Below are 23497 nucleotides of genomic sequence, written 5' to 3'. Positions count from 1 at the left end.
CACGTATCAGGTATGATGAGGGTAAGGTGTTGGGGTTTGGTGAGTCCGACTCACCGCGGAAACAAACCAAAAAACAAGACCGCACTCGCAATAAATAAAACCATAAACATAATTAAATTAATCACAAGATTAAGATAAGCTAATTACCTTTGACGCGTGCTTCGCTCCAAAATGAGATCTTACTTGAAAGCTTCAAGTCCCGCTCACACGGAGACCTCCAACGAAGTCCACCCGCACCAACAAAACCGACTAGGTCCAATGTCTTGGGGTTAGCAAGACCCGACCAACAAAACCCAAGTAATTATATTGAGTTAAAAGGTTTTCACTATTGTGATGCCTTTTCCAACTCTTACTCAAGCATCATTCCCAATGCCCATACTTGGTTATTATAGGAAATGATGGGAGTATCATTTACTCTCCCATCAATGTGGGCTAGTATGATTTTTCCATTTTATTTTAAAGCTAAAATAAAATTAATAATCAAGCTAGTAATAAATCAGCAAGTGGTAAGCTTATGTGAGTGGTTAGGTGAGGACCACTTGGAGAAGGGGGGGACCAAACTTGCTCCCCACTCCCTCTCCCATAACCGGCCACCTCACTCCACACACACTCAAGGACCACAAGCCACATGGCACCCACCCTTGGGCACCAAGGCAGCCAAGGTGGGCTGCCATGTGCTGCTGTCCGTGGCAGCCACGCCCAGCAAGCCCAACAGGCCCAGCACTCACATGCGGGCTGCCAGGCGCTGCTTGGCCAGCAAGCCCAGCATGCTTGTGCGGGCTGCTGCTGGCCTTGTGCCTTGGCCAGCGCTGCTAGGCAGCAAGCAATGGCCTAGCCATGCTGCTGCTAGCTGTGGCGAGCTGGCGCGCCTAGCGTGCTAGCTGCTGCAGCTTGTTGCGGCATGGCTTGCTAGCCATTGCGCGCACAAGGCTGTGACTAGCATGCCAGCACGCACTAGGCAGCGCCTAGCCTTGCGATGCTAGCATGGGTGCGCTAGCACGCACCAGCCAGCCTAGGCTCGGCTTGGTGCGCATGCTAGCCACCATGCTAGGCCATACGCCCTTAGCACTCGGTTTGCTTGGGCATTCCGATGCTAGGGGTATTTTGGTCTTTTATTGATTTATTACTATTTCTCGTCTCGTCTTTCACTATTTTTCGACTCGACTTCCGACGCTCGGTTTCGACTATCTAAGCTCGAATTTCCGACGTCTAAATAAATATTACTCGGTCAACTCATTAATTCCTTCCGAATTAATTCGTCGGTTCGGTTTGTTGAATGCTTGGGTGTGACCCGAAGGGTTCAGTCAAGATTAAACTGTAATATTAATTATTCATTAATATTACTGATCGGAAGCGGCCTCCACCCAGGCATTCCGATCACTTGACCTCACTGAATATATTAGCTTTCTAATAATTCTGAACCCACTAACGGAATAGTACACTTGTTCGAAGGACACCATTCCTTTCAATCTCCCACTTGTCCTTCTGGACAAGTGCGCATTTTGTGTACAACCTTTTTCCTATGTCGCTTAATGTCTCTTCATGAACTATAAGGTAAGATTTATTTTGTCATCCTTATTACGTCCAGAAGTGTTTCCCGATTCCGAGTCCGACTGTCAATAAATAGATGATTTCTAAAATCCATCCGAGCACGGCCATGCATTTTACAGTCTCGCTCTACGAGGGGCCTTGTATACAACAAAGAAATCTTCCCTATTTTAGTAGGGGGACATTCCCAGTCTTGTAATGTAGCTCCTCTTACTGAGAGGACCTAGTCGCCCGAGTGTTGCCGTTATAATCCCCTATTACGGCAGATGTTTGACAACATCAAAGCGAACTAGTACTCAAACCAGAGAACTCACAATACTCATGGTCGAGGAAATAGGTTCCGATAGCCATAATGAGAAGTATACTTATGAAAAAATTTTAATTTCTTAAAGTATTCTTATAGGTCGATCCAGTATGGTTCTAAACCAATACCTGTGCAAATGATTTATGACAATCATGTCCTTGTAGCACATGAAACGGTGCTATAAATCAAACTACACACTAATCTCAATCGGTCATTAATCGTCCATCGTTTAAATGACCTTGATTAGGGATAATTTTCGATTATAATATTCAATGTTCACTTAATAGGTGTTTCCTTACCAAGACTGGTCTTGATACCCTATTTTGAATATTCTCATAATCGAATGGACTCATTTTTTAATCCTAAACCACAATTAAATAGCATAATCGGAGTAATAAAAAATTGCATGAAATTTTATATTACTCCAAAACTTAAATGGTTTTCCTTAGCGTCTTACATTAATTTTTCTCAAAATTAACTAAAACACTAAACAAGGAAATCAAAGCCAGTCTCCTACATGCTTGATTCCCATTTCCTCAACGTGCTTGTTGTGCTTCACTTGAGGCAAAGGTTTAGTAAGTGGATCGGCTACATTGTCATCCGTTCCAACTTTGCAAATTCTGATTTCACCCTCTGATTTCCATTCTCGAATCATGTGAAATCGCCGCTTGACATGTTTGACTTTCTGATGTTCCCTAGGCTCTCTGGCCTGAGCAATAGCTCCATTGTTGTCACAATAGAGGGCTATTGGACCCTTTATAGAGGGTACAACATCAAGTTCACCAACGAACTTACGAATCCAAACAGCCTCCTTAGCTGCTTCACCAGCGGCTAAGTATTCGGCTTCAGTTGTAGAATCTGCAGTTGTACTCTGCTTTGTGCTCTTCCAACTAAACGCCCCTCCATTTAGATAGAACACATATCCAGATTGCGATTTGAAATCGTCTCTGTCTTTCTGGAAGCTTGCGTCGGTATAACCTTCCACAACTAAATCCTCTGCACCACCATACACCAGGAATTTATCCTTGTTCCTTTTCAGGTACTTTAGGATATTTTTGGCCGCAGTCCAATGCGCCTCTCCTGGGTCTGATTGGTAATGGCTTACGATACATCTGGCCTAGTACATATCATGGCATACATGATCGATCCAATAAGCGAAGCATATGGAATCTGATTCATTCTTACCCGCTCATCAGGTGTCTGTGGACACTGCTTCTTGCTTAGGGTTATGCCATGTGACATTGGCAGGTGACCTCTCTTGGCCTCCTCCATGCCAAATCGAGCAAGTACATTATCAATATAAGTACTCTGACTCAATCCAGTCATCCTTTTCGATCTATCCCTATAGATCTTGATGCCTAGTATGTACTGAGCCTCTCCCAAGTCTTTCATTGATAAGCACTTTCCAAGCCAGGCCTTTACAGACTCTAACAACGGAATGCTGTTTCCATCGAGAAATATTTCATCGACATATAAGACTAGGAAGGCGATGTCACTCCCACTGACCTTCTTGTAAACACAAGATTCATCTGGATTCTTGATAAAACCAAACTTACTGATGGCTTCATTGAATCGCAGATTCAAACTTCTGCTTGCTTGCTTTAATCTATAAATGGACTTCTTAAGCTTACAAACTTTCCTAGCATTGTTTTGGTCGAAAAAACCTTCAGGCTGTGTCATATACACAGTTTCTTCCAAATAACCATTAAGGAAGGCGGTTTTGACGTCCATTTGCCATATTTCATAATTGTAATATGCAGCAATCGCTAGGAGGATCCGAACGGATTTAAGCATTGCGACTGGTGAAAAGGTTTCATCGTAATCAATACCATGAACTTGTCTGTAACCTTTTGCCACCAATCTAGCTTTGTAAATGAATACATTTCCATCTTTGTCGGTTTTCAACTTAAAAATCCACTTACAACCGATAGGTGTATAACCTTCGGGTAAGTCAACCAAGTCCCAGACTTGATTTTCAAACATGGAATCCATTTCAGATCTCATGGCCTCTTGCCATTTAGCAGAGTCGGTGCTTGCCATCGCTTGCTTGTAGGTTGCCGGTTCATCTCCATCCATAATCAGGATGTCCTGATTCTCGGTTAATACTAAACCAAGATATCTATCAGGTTGAGATCTCGGCCTCTGAGACCTACGTAGGGTAATGGATTGATCATTTGCATTGTCGGTTCGACTTTGCACATTTTGATTATTTTGACTTGCGTCAACAGATGCTGTTTGAGCACTTTGACTGTCATTATGATTTTGTTGCTCATCCTCACGAACTTCGTCGAGTTCGATTTTCCTCCCACTTGTCATTTTGGAAAGGTGCTCCTTCTCCAAAAAGACACCATCGCGAGTAACAAACACTTTGTTCTCCAATTTGTTGTAGAAGTAATACCCTTTGGTTTCTTTTGGGTAGCCCACAAAGTAAACCTTGTCAGATTTGGGATGAAGTTTGTCAGAAATCAATTTCTTGACATATGCTTCGCATCCCCATATCTTTAGAAAAGATAACCTAGGAGGTTTCTTCGTCCATAATTCATATGGTGTCTTTTCTACAGCTTTTGATGGAGCACGGTTCAGTGTTAGTGTCGCAGTTAGAAGTGTGTGTCCCCAGAAAGAGATAGGAAGATCACTAAGACCCATCGTTGATCGTACCATGTCTAACAAGGTCCGATTTCTCCTTTCGGATACTCCGTTCCATGAGGAGTTCCTGGAGGTGTCAATTCTGAAAGTATACCCTTTTCTTTCAGATGGTCATCGAATTCTTAGCTCAAATATTCACCACCTCGATCCGATCGAAGGGATTTGATTTTCTTGCCAAGCTGATTTTCAACTTCACTCTGAAATTCTTTGAACTTTTCAAATGATTCAGATTTATGCGACATGATGTAGACATATCCATATCTACTATAGTCGTCTGTGAAATTGATGAAATATCGATGTCCATTTCTTGTGGTTGAGCTCATTGGTCCACATACATCGGTATGTATAAGACCCAATAAGTCACTTGCCCTTTCTCCCAACTTGGAGAATGGATGTTTAATCATCTTTCCTAATAGACATTCTTCGCAATTCTCAAACGATTCTAAATCGAAAGAGTCAAGAACACCTTCTTGTAGAAGTTTCTTGATGCGTTTGATGTTGATGTGGCCAAGACGACAATGCCACAAGTAAGTCTGATTTGACTCTATGGTTTTAGCTCTTTTGGTATCATTAATCACATTATAAACTTGTTTGTCTAAATAAAGCACATAAAGGCCATTTTCAGAATGTGCAATACCATATAAAACATTATCGAGATAAAACGAACATTCTTTGTCCTTTACTCGAAATTCAAAACCTTTGGCGTCCAACGCCGAAATTGAAATAATGTTTTTGGTAATGTTAGGAACATAATAAACATTATCGAGTTCCAAAACTAGCCCGGTGGACAAAGACAAACTGAGAGTTCCTACGGATACGACACCAATTATGGCTCCATTGCCGACCCGGAGTTCAATCTCTCCCTTCTCTAGCCTTTTAGCGTTCCTTAGTCCCTGAGAATTGGAACAAAGGTGTGAGCCACATCCGGTATCTAATACCCATGATGTTAAGCTAGTGAAGTTAAAGTCTATAACGAATATACCTGATTCAAAAGCAACGGTTCCGTTCTTCTTATCTTCCTTGAACTTGAGGCAATCTCTCTTTCAATGTCTCTTCTTCTTACAGTAGAAACATTCGGAATCAGATTTAGAAGACTCTACCTTCTTATCCTTGGTAGCTTTAGACTTAGGCGGAAAAGTTTTCTTCTTACCTTTCCCCTTAAAGCCTTTCTTCTTCTTGACCGAAAATTTGAACGGCTTGCCCTTTTTAATCATGAGCATATCATGCTTCCTTTCATCCTTGAGCGTTTGCTCAGCTTGCTTCAACATACCATGAAGCTCGGTGAGAGTTTTCTCCATGCTGTGCATATTATAGTTCATCTTGAACTGATCATAGCCTTTGTGCAGCGAGTGGAGAATGATGTCAATTGCCATCTCAGTTGAATACCTCGCATCAAGCCTTCCCATGTTTTCAAACAATCCAATCATTTTGAGTACATGTGGGCTGATTGGCTCTCCTTTCTTGAGCTTGCTCTCAAGGATCTGCTTGTGGGTTTCAAACCTTTCAGTTCGGGCCTGCTCTTGGAACATATTCTGTAATTCAGAAATGATCTCAAAACCCGTCTCTTTTTCAAAGAAAGTCTTTTGAAGCTCAGGAGACATTGTGGCCAACATGATGCATTTGACATCTCGATTGGCACTTTGCCATCGATTTAGGGCAGCTTGAGTCACCTCCTCATTGGGAGCTTCGGTCATTTCCTCATCAAGGACATATTCCTTTTGCTCTTGCATGAGAACAATTCGCAAGTTCCTTTGCCAATCAAGAAAATTTGGCCCACTTAGCTTCTCCTTGTCGAGAATTGAGCGTAACGAGAATTGGTTGTTTGAGTTATTTGAAGACATGATTCTACAATTGAAAGAATTTGAAATGAAAAACCATTCATTATACTTAAATAAGATTGAATTCATGCATTTTAATCAAACTTATTTGAAACGTCTTATTCACACATTAAAGATTGTCCCCTTTTTAGGTGAGAATAAGTCGATTCCAAGATCCAAAGAAACAAAGAGTGGTTAAGCATGCTTTGGCTTGTCTTAACATCAATCTCCTAAGGTAAGCAACGCTTTGCTAATGGCTCCAAGCCACTCTTGGTTGAATAAATCGTCGCATCCAATGCTCTCTAAACAATTTTTTCACTTTGCCACGACATGTTAGGACTCCATCACTCATATCGTTGAGTATAACCAAAACCACCTTGCATACCCGGTATGCCTTACGTTCCTTGGAGAAGTAGTGATGCCTCGCTTTGGCGTAGCCCACCACTACCCTCGTTTTGGTTGGTAAGTGTGTTTTGGAATGGTAAGTTTTACTCAATATTTTAGGGACCTAGGGTTTCTATGTTGGTTGATTTAAGTGAACTTAATTAATCATCTCAACATTCGAAATCCTAAACATGCATCTAACATATAATTCATATATATATAAACATAAATATATATCGAAAACATAAATATATATCGAAAACATAAATAGAGATGCATTTGGCAACTAGCATGACCCCTTGAGATCTTCAAGTCTTCAAAAGGTCTTCATTTGCAACTTCATGGCTTTGTCTTCTAAGAACCCCGTCTTCAAGACTTGACCAAAATATTACAATTGCTAGTATCTACGATTAGGACTAATCTAAATATTAAGGTACAAAAATACTCAACGGTTCGCAGACCGTATTTAGATTTACAAAAAATACATCACGGATCACAGTCCGTATTTTCTATCCTAATCGGGCCCCAGTAGTTGCCATTTCATAAAATCTGTGAGAGAATTTTACATTCCATTCATCCATTCACTATCTGTGAATGGCCCATGCATTTTACAACGATAAACAAGTAACAATGCGTAAAATGCGCGAGAACTAGTAACTAATCTAGGTGGTTAATCCAATTAACACGCCTAATTAAACTAGTCAAAGTTGTTTTAATCGGTTATGGAAATAACTTAGAGATGCTCCCACTAAATTTCGCATCCAACTTAACTAATCCAATTAATTAAGTCGGTGAACCCAAATATTTGCCAAAATTAATTTTGCAAATGTCGCTCAAAACCCGAAGCCTAGCCTCCAAAAATTTTAATTAAATAAACAAAATAATTAAAATAATTAAAACGACAATTTAAGCAAAATTACGAATTCCAAAATGTCTAAGTGCCTAGTACTAAGACTTGGAGTCCAAAAATTACCCTTACTTACATATTAAGCAACGCTAAAATTAACTTTAAAATAGCTTCGCCTTAATAACCCGGGGTCATTGTGCCAATTATGGGATTGTACGTACCGTACAGCAAGCACGTAGTATGCCCATGCGCACCCCCGCAACACCAAGCATGCATGTGGGCTGCTTGTGCTCGCATGCGCTACGCCCAGCCCAGCCAAGCGTAGCAGCACGCACAGCGCGCACAGCCTTATGCTGCTGCTGCGCCATGCTGTTGCTTGCTGCTGGCTGGCGCGCTATGCTGCTGGCAGCGAGCAGCAGCCCACGCCCTTCCTCGCACACACAGACACACATCACCACGCACCTAAGAACGAAGCGCCCAGCAGCCTCGGCAGCCGCATATGGGTTGCGTGAGCAGCCCAGCTGGCCGAGAGCTAGCTCGGGGCTCTTAGGCCTCGTGTTGCGTGCTAATGTTTCGAAAATTATCGATTTTGTGTGTGACATTATAAATCAATTCTAAATTAATTTCAGAATCAATTTTGAGGAAAAATGAAAAATTACAAGTCCAACTTAAATAATTCATCCAAAAGCAATTAACCAAATTTATTTCCAAGAACCATTCTTTAATAAAATTGGTTTAACTTGGTGTAATAAAATAAATTAGGGCAATTCTCACTATTAATTTAATCACTTTAAATTAATCTTGAGATTTTGACAAAATAAAAGGGAGTTGGAAAAAATGAACATAAGTTCAATAAAGACTCCAACTTTAATACTTGTGACTTCATGAAAAATTATATCTTCCAATATGAAGATAAACCAATTTCAATCACAAGTTTTAAACTTTATGATTCCAATCAACTAAAAAATGATTAAATCAACAAAGTTTAACCAAAATTAATGGAATTTAGTAACTCAAAGTTTCAATCACTTATCATAAATAAAGATTGGATCTTTAGTACTTGGAAGCAACAAAGAATAACAATTTCACACTTAATGCAATCAATTTGCAATTATGTGAAAAATAAAACCAAACTTTCAAGCACCAATTACTACCAAGTAATCATGCTTAAAGTGGTCTAAAATTGCATATAAATTAAGGAAAGAAACAAATACATAACCATCATAAATATGCAATCAATTTTCAAGGTTAGAAAGACTTAATTTTTCGTCAAAACGAAAAATCCCTCGAAAAATGCATTTCTGGTCGTTTTTTGGCTAAAAACAGAGTTCTGAAAGGGTAAAACCATTTCCAGAACGCCTTTTCCACCCAAAATTCACTATTTTTGGGTCAAAATCTGGGTTCGGGAGCTGAAGACAGCTCTAATACGAGGTAAAAATTGGAAAAACGAGTTACTAATCTAATTAGCAACTTAAAACCAGAAAAATTAAGCCATAAAAACACCTTGAAAATATTATGATTTAAAAATAAACGAGCGAGGCTCCGATACCGCTGTTGGGGTTTGGTGAGTCTGACTCACCACGGAAACAAACCCAAAAACAAGATCGCACTCGATGTAAATAAAACCATAAACATAATTAAATTAATCACAAGATTAAGTTAAGCTAATTACCTTTGACGCGTGCTTAACTCCAAAATGAGCTCTTACTTGAAAGCTTCAAGTCGCGCTCACACGGAGACCTCCAACGAAGTCCACCCGAACCAACAAAACCGACTAGGTCCAATGTCTTGGGGTTATCAAGACCCGACCAACAAAACCCGAGTAATTATATTGAGTTCAAAGGTTTTCACTAATTGTGATGCCTTTACCAACTCTTACTCAAGCATCATTCCCAATGCCCATACTTGGGTATTTATAGGAAATGATGGGAGTATCATTTACTCTCTCATCAATGTGGGATAGTATGATTTTTCCATTTTATTTTAAAGCTAAACTAAAATTAATAATCAAGCTAGTAATAAATCAACAAGTGGCAAGCTCATGTGAGTGGTTAGGTGAGGACCACTTGGAGAAGGGGGGGACCAAACTTGCTCCCCACTCCCTCTCCCATAACCGGCCACCTCACTCCACACACACTCAAGGACCACAAGCCACATGGCACCCACCCTTGGGCACCAAGGCAACCAAGGTGGGCTGCCAAGTGCTGTTGTCCGTGGCAGCCACGCCCAGCAAGCCCAGCACTTGCATGCGGGCTGCCAGGCGCTGCTTGGCCAGCAAGCTCAGCATGCTTGTGCGGGCTGCTGCTGGCCTTGTGCCTTGGCTAGCGCTGCTAGGCAGCAAGCAATGGCCTAGCCATGTTACTGCTAGCTGTGGCGAGCTGGCGCGCCTAGCGTGCTAGCTGCTGCAGCTTGTTGCGGCATGGCTTGCTAGCCATTGCGCGCACAAGGCTGTGACTAGCATGCCACACGCACTAGGCAGCGCCTAGCCTTGCAATGTTAGCATGGGTGCGCTAGCACGCACCAGCCAGCCTAGGCTCGGCTTGGTGCGCATGCTAGCCACCATGCTAGGCCATACGCCTTTAGCACTCGGTTTGCTTGGGCATTCCGATGCTAGGGGTATTTTGGTCTTTTGTTGATTTATTACTATTTCTCGTCTCGTCTTTCTCTATTTTTCGACTCGACTTCCGACGCTCGGTTTCGACGCTCTAAGCTCGAATTTCTGACGTCTAAATAAATATTACTCGGTCGACTCATTAATTCCTTCCGAGTTAATTCGTCGGTTCGGTTTGTTGAATGCTTGGGTGTGACCCGAAGGGTTCAGTCAAGATTAAGCTGTAATATTAATTATTCATTAATATTACTGATCGGAAGCGGCCTCCACCCAGGCATTCCGATCACTTGACCTCACTGAATATATTAGCTTTCTAATAATTCTGAACCCACTAATGGAATAGTACACTTGTTCGAAGGACACCATTCCTTTTATAAGGATTCTCTACCTATAGATGATTCTTTCCCTAATGACAATCTATATGCAGTTGTAGAGCAACACCCGTGGTATGCAGACTTTTCTAATTATTTAGTGGGTGGTACTCTATCTCTTGACTTGTCCTACCAACAAAAAAAAAGAAATTCCTTTCTGATGTTAAGCATTATTTTTGGAATGATCCTTTTTTTGTTTCGTGAGTGTGCAGATGGATTATTTCGTAGGTGTGTTCCCGAATAGGAAGTCCACGGTGTGCTTACTAGTTGCCACACCTCACCATATGGAGGACATCATGGCCCCACTAAAACGGTGGCCAAGATTAATGAGTCAGGTTTTTATTGGCCTACAATGTTTAAAGATGCTAACATGTTTGTGCAGGCTTGTGACTCTTGCCAGAGGACTGGAAATATCTCGCGGAGGCATGAGATTCCCCAAACGGGAATTCTAGAAGTTGAGATTTTTGACGTTTGGGGTGTTAATTACATGGGACCGTTCCCTTCTTCAAAAGGGAACCGTTATATTCTTGTCGCCGTAGATTATGTATCCAAGTGGTTTGAGGCCATCGCCACTCCTACCAATGACGCCAAGATCGTCCACAAACTTTTTAAGAAGACCATCTTTCCAAGATTTGGTGTACCTAGAGCTATAATAAGTGACGGAGGATCTCACTTTCATGAACGGAAGTTGGACACCCTCCTCAAAAAGTATGGTGTCTACCATAGGACAGGTTTAGCCTACCACCCCCAAACTAGTGCCCAAGTTGAGGTTTCCAATCGTGAGATCAAGGCCATTCTAGAGAAGGTGGTGTCAAAGTCAAGGAAAGATTGGAGCGACAAGTTGCACGACACTCTTTGGGCATACAGAACTGCATTCAAGACCCCTATAGGTACTACTCCGTATAGGCTCGTGTACGGAAAAACATGTCATCTCCCGGTCGAACTGGAATATAAGGCATATTGGGCTATTAAGGAGCTCAATCTAGATGCCAAACTAGCGGGAGAAAAGAGGTTACTTCAACTTAATCAACTCGATGAGTTTAGGTTGACGTCCTATGATAGTGCTCGAGTCTACAAAGAGAAGACGAAGAAGTGGCACGACAAGATGATCCTTCCGAGAGAATTCAAAGAGGGTGATAAAGTGTTACTATTCAACTCACGACTTAAACTTTTCCCAGGAAAGTTAAGGTCAAGGTGGCCGGGTCCTTTTATCGTAAAAAGAGCCAACAAATTCGGTTCTGTGGAAGTTTTCGACGAACATGGTAACGAGTTCAAGGTTAATGGCCAAAGACTCAAGCTATATCATGAGGGGGCTACAATTGGTGCGGTTGATATACTTCACCTAAGTAGTTCCGATTCACTCTGAGTTTCACTGTAGTAAGAGGGTCGTGCGGCACCTAGATAAACCAGCGCTTTGCGGGAGGCAACCCGTATTTCTTTCTTTTTGGACTAGTTTTCCTTTTTATTTATTTTTATTTGAGAGAGGCGAGGAGAGTGAAATTTTACCGTTTATAAGTGTTTTTGTACAGGTATAGGTTTAAGAGGTTAAAAGACTTAGAAGAATTTGAAGACGAAGAAAAGCAAAGGAAACCGACTGGGCACGGGCCCGATCGGGCGCGCAAGGAAGGTGCAATTTCAGCCTTAAATCCGCCCGATCGGGCGCGCAAAGAGAGCTGGAAAGTCGAGCAAATTTCGCCCGATCGGGCGCAAATCGAGTGAAGGAAAAGATATGTCGGGCGAAGCTCGCCCGATCGGGCGAACCATAGGGCGAATTTTTCGTTCGTGTTCGCGCCCGATCGGGCGCGCAACTACAATTCTGGAAATTCAGATTATCCGCCCGATCGGGCAAGGCTTGCCCGATCGGGCGCGCTTATTTTGGCCGTCCCCTTATATTTTTTCTTCTTCTTTCTTTCCTCACTTTCTTCTTATTTCATCTTCTTCTCCTTCACTTTCTCTCTCTAAAACCTCCATTTTTACACCTTCAAACTCACTTATTTTTCAAGATCTTCTCCAATCCTTCCATCAAAACTCAATTTTTTTTACATATTTTCAATCCTTTCATCTTTCTCTACAATCTACACCCAATTTCTACCATTTTCTCTCAATTTTCTCTAAACCCTAAGAGAAAGAAACCATTCAATTCCTACACTTTCTAATCTTAATGACTTTCAAGAGATCAAGAACGGTAAGAGGGGAAGGCTCAAGGCAACAAGAGGCGAGAATCGACCCGGAATTGCAAATTCCGGTATGGGAGAGGGTGGTCATCACCACCCAAGAGCAAAAACAGAGGATGCTCAACCTCATTACGAGGCAGGTAATTCCCACTCGTTTCATTCATCACCCTACCCTTATTAGATTAGGAATTGATAAGCATGTAGAAAAATTATTCAAGGGAGTTGGCATGAGCGGTTTCTTTAGCATGCATTACGATACTTATGATTATTTAACCTTAGAATTCGTTTATAGTTTTAATGTCATAAAATCAAATGCTTTAATTTCTCATGTCCAATTTCGATTATTCAATAATGATATTAGATTGACATTGAAAGAATTGGTAAAATTTTTGAGTTGAAATCGGATAGGCCCCTTGAACCGCCCCAAGACAACATTGTCGTTGTCTATCAATCCCTTACGGGGGATCCTAATTTGAACCTCCAACATGCTAAAGGCACTTGGATACAACATCCCGTGCCAAAGATTTGGCAACGGTTTGTTGGCCTTACCATATTTGGAAGGCATGAACCCGCCAATGTTAGGCGGGGTGAGCTTGAATTACTAGGGTCATACATGATCCCTAGGAGTGAAAAGCTCAATATAGTCCATAAAATGGCCAACCACTTCCAACGGGAGGCCAATGCGGCCGAGGCGGGTAGGTCTAGGGTACCCATTTACTTTGGTGGCCTAGTTACACATATAGCGGTCAAACACCTTAGCTTTGTCCCTAACGATGACGGTAAGGTAGCCGGCCCAACTATTATGGACCTACCCTATCTAGGTGGCCTTAATTGGGTTAATTTCATGGGAGGGGAGACTTGGTGGGTGATTCAACGGGAATCGGGTAGGAGAGATAATGCTTTCACTTTACCCCACCTCACCTTGACCAAATTTGAGAAGGGGAAGCCTTCTTACACTTTCGAGCTTAACGGTCAAGGTGAGGTGCAACCACCTCACCCTTCACCTGAACCCCATCACTCTCCCATTGACCACTCACCTGCTCACCATTCACCACATTATCCACCACCTCAACCCTTTACATACGATATTCCCACTTCCTCTACGATGACGGTAAAGGCCCCTTATGACTTCTCGACTTTTAGGAGCCAATTAGATAGGATTGAGATGGGCCAAGGGCGAGTTGAGGGTATGGTTAGAGATTTGGATACTAGAGTAGGGTCTCTAGATCGAAGGGTAGGGTACGTGGAGAGGAACCTAGGGAGGGGTTTATACCCCATGTATGATGACTATGCCCGTCGGGGGGCTATTCCCCCCGATTCACTTGTCCCTGATTGGTTCCAATATCCGCAAGGTGGATATACGAACCCAAGTGCCTTTGGTAACTACGTTGACTACTCATCGGTCCATGGTTATGGGACCGATGTACCTTTTGGTGGGCTTGGGGGGAATGTGGACCCTAACTACTTTGCAGGTGGTTCGGGTTATGGAGGTGGTGGCTCTAGCCACGGAGGTGGTGGTTCTAGCCACGAAGGGGGCTATTCGAGGATGGATGAGGATGAGGAGTAGGCTACTCTCCCAAGTCAATGAGGGCATTGCTTGATTTGGCTTGGGGGGGTGTTCTTTCGCTTGGTAATTCTCTTCCTTTTCTCTCTTTATTTGCTTTCTAGTATAGTTTTTATTTGCTTTCAAAGTGTACTTTTTATTGCTTTCTTATATATGAAAAATACAAAAAAAAATTGAAAAATAAAAAAAAAATTCAAAAATACGTTCCAATGAATTATGAATCATACTTCCCTGTGCCCCATACTTGAGAAAATTGTTTGATTCTTGGTATTTGATGATAGGCATTGTGGATTAGTTGATCATGATTTGATGTTTGATTGCCTTGAAACCTTTACGTGCGTCAATTTTGTCCAACTACTTGTGAATATAGTGCTTGACTAGTTGATTTGGTTAGGAAATGTGTGATAGTTCCATAGTTCCTGGTATGTCAATGAATTTGAGTATTAGTTTGCAACTATTAGTAATGTTTATATGATTCATTATTATGCACATTGTGGAGGACGAAGGCATTTGTTCTTTTAGGTAGCCTACAGGCATTGTAGATACATTTGTTCCCTTCTTAATACCCATGTTGTTGCCTTGACCTTTCGTTGTTTATTAGCCGCATTACAAGCCTATTTTGCCCCATTGGTTACTAGTCCCAAGCTTGGCTTGGGGGAGCTATTAGTGAGTGAGGTGAGGGAGTTTGTAGTGTGCTTATTATTTGCACAATTTGGGTGGGTTTTGAGAAGTTATTTTGTTGTTGATCATGTTTATTTTTGATGAGTTTGAGAATTATATTTTCTTGAAAAAATAAAGCATGATATTATGAAAAAAAAAAGTTCAAGAAAAAAAAATGTGAAAAAAAATAAGTGAACTTCAAAAGAAAAAAAAGTGTTCAAATGTTCTAGTTTGAGGTTGATCAAAGGAATAATTTAGAGCTTCAATGAAAATTCAAGTTTGGAAAATAAAGTTTGTTTATTCACTCTACTTCTTCATTATTATATCTTATGAGTGAAAATGTAAGTGTTGGGATTGTTTATATTGTTTGGAGTATATTTGGTTGATGTTAGAGTTGGTTATGTAGGAGATGTTGATCATTATTTTGATCATGGGTTTTTGATTGGATTTGGCTCCCTAAAGCATAGCTTTTCTCTCACTTGTTCCCAAATGATTCCTACCCTTTACCCTAGCCTTACATTACAAGCTTTGAAGACCTTCCGACCTTTGTGTGTAGAATTGTATGAATGTGAAAGTGTTGTTTATCAATGCAAGTTATGATTTGACATATTTCGAGTCGACTAGTAGGATTGAGCGTTCATTGTTTTATACACACGAGAGTGTGAGTTGGGAGGGCATTGTTCACATAAAGGGGTTGGATGGAGAGCGATCGAGTACATCTTTTACTCGCCACAAAAATGAGAGTTGAGTGCGTGAGCACTAGTCTTGAATTCTATATGCTCTTGTGGTTTGCTCTATTTGACAATTGTTAGGGAAGATTGGTAATTAGATGGATTAGATTGGTTTATTTTGAAACATGTTTATTTGATTTACCCTGGATCGTTGTGCTTGATTTTTATTAAAGACAACCAAAAACCCGTAAATGGTCATAGGAAGGGGTTTTACGAAACAAAGCCTGAGCCGGGGTCATCTTATTAAGAGATTTAGTGGGCAAAATATTAAGAAGATAAGTGGTCGTCTCTAGAGAATGTGACCAATAGGAAGGGGGCAATGAGGCATGAAATAAGAGTGTGCGTTTGATATTATTTATGGTCCGAATCATACGTTCGGCTTTTCCGTTTTGAGAGGACGTGTGGGGACAAGAGAATCTAAAAACCATACCATTGTCAAGGAGAAACTTTTTGAATGGGTCATTGTCAAATTCGCGACCGTGATCGCTTTGGAATGATTTTGCAGGACGTTCAAATTGAGTTTGCACATATTGTCTAAAGTGAATAAAAGATTGGTAGACTTGAGATTTATAAGCTAGGGGTATGGCCCACACATAATGCGTAAAATCATCAAGAAGTACTAAATAGTATTTATGACCATTAATACTTCTAATAGGAGATGTCCATAAATCGGCATGAATAATATCAAAAGCAGAAAAAGTATTATTATTTGAATCATATAACGGAAGTCTAACATGTTTCCCTTTCTGACATGAATTGCAAAAAGTGGAGTCATGCTCCTTATTACAAGTAATGAGATTATTGCTCCTAAGAAAACTTAAAGAGGAAGCCCCGGGATGTATTAAACGATCATGCCACAGGGTAGCTGCAGTGAGAGTTGTGGCTAGGCAAGTGCTTGGTGAATTTGAGGTGACTGGATAAAGTTCTCCGGTGCTATTGCATCTCGTTATTACCCTCCCCGTGCGAAGATCCTTCACAGTAAAACCATTAGGGTCAAAGTCTATAGGCACCGAATTATCAGAAGTAAATTTACGAACAGAAATAAGGTTCTTAATAATTTGGGGTGCAAGTAGAACATTTTTAAGGGTTAGGGAATTATTTGAGAGGGTGGTGTGACCATAACCAGTAATTGGAATGCGACGACCATTGCCTACTAAAATATGATTATTAGTGCTCAAATTAAAAAGGGGAAGAACTGTACCGGCATTATTGGTCATGTGAGATGTAGCTCCGGAGTCCATGTACCATCCGTTGTCCGGTGGTGTAAAGTTCATCGATGAGTACGCACTTTCGAACTCTGTAGGAGTCATAAGTGGCCCGTAGGCCTGCTGAGGTGGCATCATTGAGTAGGCCTGCTGAGTTGGCCCATGATTGTAGGATGGTGTGGCCTGCCCAGATGTTGGAAAAGGGGCCGGCGGAAGAGCCTACCCTTGAGGTCCATATGGCGGATTGGGCCAAGGGTTTTGAGGAGCCAAAGTTTTGCCATTAGGATGTTGCTGCTGCCAATTAGAAGATTGATGTTGTTGATGTTGCGAAGTCTGTTGCTGTTGACCAGGAGTGCTGCCACGACCCGGAGCTCCACGACCACGCACCTTGCCGCGGTTTTTGCCACCACCACCGCCGCGTCCGCGCCCAGTATCACTACCTCTTCCGGCGATGTTGTTTTGTTGTTGTTGATGCGAGGAATCGGCAGATCCCGAAGGTTGTTGTTGGGCCACAAACGAAGACGGGGCCGGAGTGGACTCATTACTCCGGCGAGTTTCCTCAAGAAGTAGACGGGAGCGTGCGGTGTTGAAGGAGAGAAGGGGATCAGTTTGGGCAATCATGGTTGCTACTGTGTCGAATTCCGATTTTGTAAGACCTGCAACAAGACGAAGTACGAGCTTCTGATCGGAGACGGGCTGATCCACATTGGCAAGCTGGTCCGAAATACTCTTCAGACGCTGGCAATAAGCAGTTACGTTTGGAAAATTCTCAAGATGAAGAACGTTAAACTGATTTTCAAGGTACACCGCCCTTGTGCTCTTATTATCTTGAAAAATTTCTTTGATGCGATCCCAAATTTGTTGTGCGGTGGAGTCCAGTGAGAGGATCATCGTGAGGAGATCGACGTAGATGGTTCCATAGATCCATTGCTTAACAATGGAATCTAATCTTGTCCAAAAAGAATCAGAAATATCAGAAGGCCTCGGTATTTTCGGGTCAATGTGGTCACGAACATTATACTCACATACATGATTTTGGAATAATTCTACCCAACTAGAATAATGAACATTCTAGAAATCTAGAGTGAGTGGGAATGTGGGATTGCATTCTTTATGTTATTAACAGTGAGGGCTGGGTGAAATTTGTTGGCCGGCGGCGGCGGTGGAGGAGGGGGGGTGCTGTCGTCTTTGGCCATGAGAAGTGGGCGGTGTTAGGTGAAGAAGAACGAAAGCGTGGAAAACAGGAAAAAAAAAATAGTATTCCTAGGATCGAAACCTAAAGCTGTGATACCATGTTAGATTTCGGGAAAACTCCTCATCCTGGAGTGTGTACCATTGATTTATATATATAGCGGTTTACAAGAGAGAGTCGTAATCCTATATTATTATGATAAGGATACGAGATATACAAAATATATACAAAATTATCCTAATCTGCGACAAATATTATCTAACAAATATAATATATATCAGTTACCAAGTATGCTTTTCTATCCCCATCCCACTTCTTAATCCTTTCCGAACATAAAACGGAGGCTATACAATGTAAATATAATTTGTTTTAAAAAAAATTCCAACATAAAATAAATATTTTTCGAGAAACTATACAATAGGAATAAAAGTTATTCTGCACATAAATAAAACTAAAAAATTAATAAATAAATAAAATATTGATGATTCTATTTTATGCCAAAAGTAAAGTAATAAAATTAATTATTTGGAAAAATAGATGTCAATTATGAACTACATAATCATTAAATATTATGGTAGTTATATTTCAAACGACAAATATAAAATTTTCAATTTATATGATTTTCTATCCCCCATCCCACCCCTTAATACTTTCCGAACATGACACAACAACTTATTGAGTATTTTTGTCACATCTATATTTAGTATAGGACTAAGAGGATAGAATCTTACCAAGAATTCCAGTGTAGTAGGACAAAGGAACATCAACATGGTGGATTTTAAAGAGGTTGTTAGGTGATATAAGAAGACTGTATTCTTCCCACCTTGTAAAGTAAATATGTCAAGCTATAACGAGAAACTCTTAGTTGATCCCTGATACCATGCATTGATCATCTAGCAATATGTTAAATTTCGAAGCAATATGAAATGAGCCTGGGCAACCCGAACAAGGAGGAGGAGAGTTTGGTCCACAAACAAGGCTTTGGAGCTTCCATACTAAAACCAATTGGCAATAGTAGGAAGTACTCCTCTACCTTTTTAAGTGAAACCATCTCTCCTCTTTCTCCAATATGGGACACTTATAAGTGGGTTACAATGGGTTTCAACACAATACTATTAAATTAAAATTCGAGAAAATAGAAAAACTCGAAAGGTTACCGATCCAACAAGAGTCCTATGGGCAGCAGGCATGTTGTTGTCATCGTTAATAAGATTTTGAATTTAAGGATCACAAGAGATGTAGAGATTCTTCACAAGAATATCATGATAGAACAAGATTCTGTAAATTTAAGCTCAATCTTAGTAGTTTTCACTTCCATGTTTGATTCTTTTGGAAAACATTTGATTACATAATTCTTCAATATTACTTGCTTATTTCTTGCTTCATGATTTTCTTCCTCCATAATTTCTTGTTTTGGACAAGAATGGGTCTTTATTCCACCTTTGATTTATTTATACTTGCATGATAGGCCAAAAATATGGACCATGTTTAGCAATTTAGTACCTCTATTTTGAATTTTGATGATGTATTAGGGACTGCTCTCATTGACTGAACTCAGCTGAACTGAATTGAACTGAACTGAACTGAGCTTTACTGAACTGCACTAAAATGAATATTTTATAAGAGAAGGAAATTAGAAGCTGAGCTGAACTGAATTTCAACGTATGAGAACAGACCCTTAGTTCAAACTAATTCCTCTTAAAGTAAAAAGGTGTTCAAACTAATTCTGTTTTTAATATACGGGTATACAAAAATGACAATGACCCATCCTTTTTAAAAACGAACATATAAATGCATATACTATACACCTGGATGCAAGGTGCACCTAGAATATTTTCTGCTCATTTAATTTTATATCTACTCAGTTTAAAACTTTAAACTAGTAAAATGAGCCAAAAAAAAAAACAAATAAACTAAAAAATTACCCTTGAGTACATCTACCTCTAATAAATTGGTTAAATTATTTGGTCTGTGACTGTTATTTGAAAAATTAAAACTTTTAGTAATAAAAATATTTTTAGTAGTTTTCTTTTAGGTCAAGTTTTTCCTTTTTTATAAAATAAAAAATCAAATTACATAGTAGTTACACTACTAGAAATAGGATAAATATCGACGGATAGGTTCCGACGGACCTATTTTTTCGTCGCAAACTTCAATAATTTCGACGGAATATATTTCGTCGGAATTTATCGACGGATTTCTTATGGTTCGACGAATTTTCCGTCGTAATATTTCCGACGAAACTATTTTCCGTCGTGAATTCCTTTTTCCGACGGAATATTTTGTCAAAAATAATTTTGCGACGGAAAAGTCCGTCGGAAGATGTTTTACGACGGAAATTAGTTCCGTCGGAAATAATCAGATTTTTTTTAAAAATTTGGCAATTTCAATTTTAACCTAAAAACAAAGGGGGGGAATTTTTGGAGTCGTTTCACAGAAGAAAGAGAAGGAGAGAGAAAGAGAGAGGGAAAGAGAAATAGGGTACCACACCACCGCAACCTCCGCCCTCCGTCACGCAACCTCCGCCCTCCGTCACGCAACCTCCGCCCTCCGTCACGCATCTGTCGCCGTCGATGACCCAAACGGAGCCCACATTGTAAGAGAGAAAGAGGACGAGTAGGAGAAAGAAAAAGAGGACGAGAAGGAGAAAGAGGGCGGTTGAAGGGGCGGCTTGTTTCCGTCGAGCCTCCGTAGCCGCGTTACAAGGTCAGTTTACACTTTTTTTTTGGTTTTTGTTTTTTTTTTATTTACATTCAAATCTGACTTTCTTTGCCCTGACCACCACAACCGCAGTCTCCGGCCTCCTCCCTTCCCTTGCCGTGGCTGGTTGTTGTTGTCGGCGCCGCGCCAAGGTCAGTTTCCCCCACTTTTTTTTTAATTTTTTTTTGTTTAATAATAAACCCTTATTTATTTAATTTATTTTTTTTAAAATATTGTAGGATTTGTACAATTAGATGGTTTAATTGTCAAAAAGTAGTGCAGATCTAAAGGTTAGTCACATTACAAACCCTAATATTTTGTATGTATGTTAGTTTGGTTTGGTTTTGTTTAACATAACTTAGTTTAGTTAAGTTTTTTCTAATATAATGTGTTTTAGTTTAGTTTAGTTTATTTTTTTTTTGAAAGTATGTTAGTTTAGTTTAGTTTACTTTTTTGTAAGTATGTTAGTTTAGTTAATTTTTATTTTTTTTAATATAATGTGGTTTAATTTAGTTTAGTTTTACTAAAGTATATTAGATTAGTTTAATATTATGAAACTTTAGTTTAGTTTATTTTAATATAATGTGGTTTAATTTAGTTTAGTTTTACTATAGTATATTAGATTAGTTTAATATTATGAAACTTTAGTTACGTTTTGTTCGTTTTGTTTAATATGATGTATGTTAGATTACTTTAGTTCATTATAGGCCCTGTTTGGTGGTAGCATTTGAGGTAGCGGTTAGCGTTTTGACCAGTCAAAACACTACTAGAAAAAATTTGAGAGTGTTTGGCAAGGTAGCAATTTTAGTAGCGGTTAGCGATAGAGGTAACGTTTATGTAGCTTTTCTCAAACGTTAAAAATAGTAGCGTTTAGAAGTAGCGGGTAGTGTTTGACAAATTTTTATTAATTTTAAAACAATGTTTATATGAATTTCGATATATTTTGGTATTGCAACCGCTACTTTTGCCAAACACTCATACTATCAACCGTTACTTTGACAGCTAACCTCTACCCACACTAATTGACTGCTACTCGCTACCTTAAAAACTACCCGCTACTCGACCGCTAAAAGCTACCCGCTACCGCTACTTTTACCAAACAGGACCATAATCTAGTTTAGTTTTGTTTAGTTTAATATAATGTTTCTTACTTAAGTTTAATTTTTTTATAATGCATGTTACTAGATTTAATATTATGATATGTTAGTTTAGTTTAGTTTGGTTTGGTTTGATTTGGTTTATATTAATGTTATGGTTTTATGATATGTTTCTCTTGTTTAGTTTAATCTTGATATATTTGTTTAATATTATGTATGTTAGTTAAGTATATATATTTTTAAATAAATCATTTGCATAATAATATACCTAGATACCCGTTCAAGGCATACACATTAGGAGTATGTCTTGAATAGTCCCCGGTTGGGACTGTCCTTGTACGTTTGTTCTCACTTAGGTGGTGAATGTATTCCTTTGTTTTAATTCTAAGGAAGATCCTTGCTTGTCATTTCTCTACAATGTTCTCTAGGTACATATATAGGTGTTTCTAATCGCCTATATTGTGTACTTGGGGAACTGTAGGGAGATGCTGCCGGATTTTCCATAGAATTGAAATCCTGGCATACATTCACTAGTGAGATTGAACGTCCAAGGATGGATTAGGTTGGAGTGATAAGGACCCTTGGAAATCATTTCTCTTCTCAAATTATAATTTACGACGGAAGTTCCTGTCGGAAAATATTATTTACGACGGAAGTTTTTGTCGGAAATATATAATCTGTGACGGAATTTTCTGTCGGAATAGTATAATTTCCGACGGAAAAGTTCCTCGCAAACTATATTTTACGACGGAATTTTCCCTCGCAAATTATAATTACTGACAGAAATTTCCGTCGGAATTTTATATTTGTGACGGAAAATTCCGTCGGAAAATATAGTTTGCGAGGAACTTTTCCGTCGGAAGTTTTAGTTTACGACGGATCTTTTTCCGTCGGAAAATTGCGACGGATCATTAATCAAGGCCAAATTCAAGTGCGACGATGTTAATTCCGTCGGAAGGAAGGTTTATGACGGAAATTCCGTCGGAATATGGCCAATTTCCTACAAAGGGGTTTTCGACGACCCGTTACGACGGAATTCCGTCGGAACCCTTCTTTCCGACGGATATGGCATAAGTTCCGACGAACTTTTTCCGTCGCAATTTTGTTGTTTTCTTGTAGTGTTATACCCTATGGAATAATGTAATTTATTAGGATATTGAAATATATGAGGTATTAATGTACATATTTAGTAAGTATGATTTCTTTCCTTTTTTTTTGACAGTGAGAACTAGCAAGAAAACAAACAACAAAAAAACAAACTAAAAAGACCAAATAAGAAACTCCCGACGCCTAGCCTTCCCTGCCAACCAATGAGCCGGAGCGACCCAAAGCCTGGGCACTTTCTGAATCCTACAAGCCTCAAACGAGGTCAATAAGGATAGTAGATCCTGAAGAAGCCAAAGCAACGAAATATCAACCCGACTCTGACCAGCAGCAACCTGGCATAAGACCACACAATCCGTATAAATAAGCACCCGTCGATAGCCTCTCCTGAATGCATTACGCAACCCCCAATAACAAGCGAGCAACTCAGCATGAATAGCCGAAGAAGCACAAGTAGCACGAGCACCTCCTCCTAGAACAAGAGATGAGTCGGGAGTCCGAAAAACCCAACCCACTCCGGCAGTATTATCCTTAACTGACCA

General features: G+C 40.0%; 1 protein-coding gene and 1 pseudogene across 1 annotated transcript; both read right to left on the bottom strand.

The window, feature by feature from the left end:
- Nucleotides 1–19456, bottom strand: part of LOC110738579 — a 38022-nt pseudogene extending 18566 nt beyond the window's left edge.
- LOC110738679 lies at nucleotides 16359–18467 on the bottom strand. Its single transcript, XM_021919079.1, has 2 exons — nucleotides 16859–18467; nucleotides 16359–16628 (listed from the first exon to the last, which is right to left on the bottom strand). Exon 1 carries the CDS (start codon nucleotides 17751–17753, stop codon nucleotides 17082–17084), a length of 672 nt encoding a protein of 223 aa, XP_021774771.1. The 5' UTR covers nucleotides 17754–18467; the 3' UTR covers nucleotides 16359–16628; nucleotides 16859–17081.
- Nucleotides 19457–23497: the final 4041 nt, after the last annotated feature.

The sequence above is a fragment of the Chenopodium quinoa genome, unplaced genomic scaffold, assembly GCF_001683475.1.
Source record: "Chenopodium quinoa cultivar QQ74 unplaced genomic scaffold, ASM168347v1, whole genome shotgun sequence".
Lineage (NCBI taxonomy): Eukaryota > Viridiplantae > Streptophyta > Magnoliopsida > Caryophyllales > Amaranthaceae > Chenopodium > Chenopodium quinoa.
This window is presented reverse-complemented; position numbering and strand designations above follow the sequence as displayed.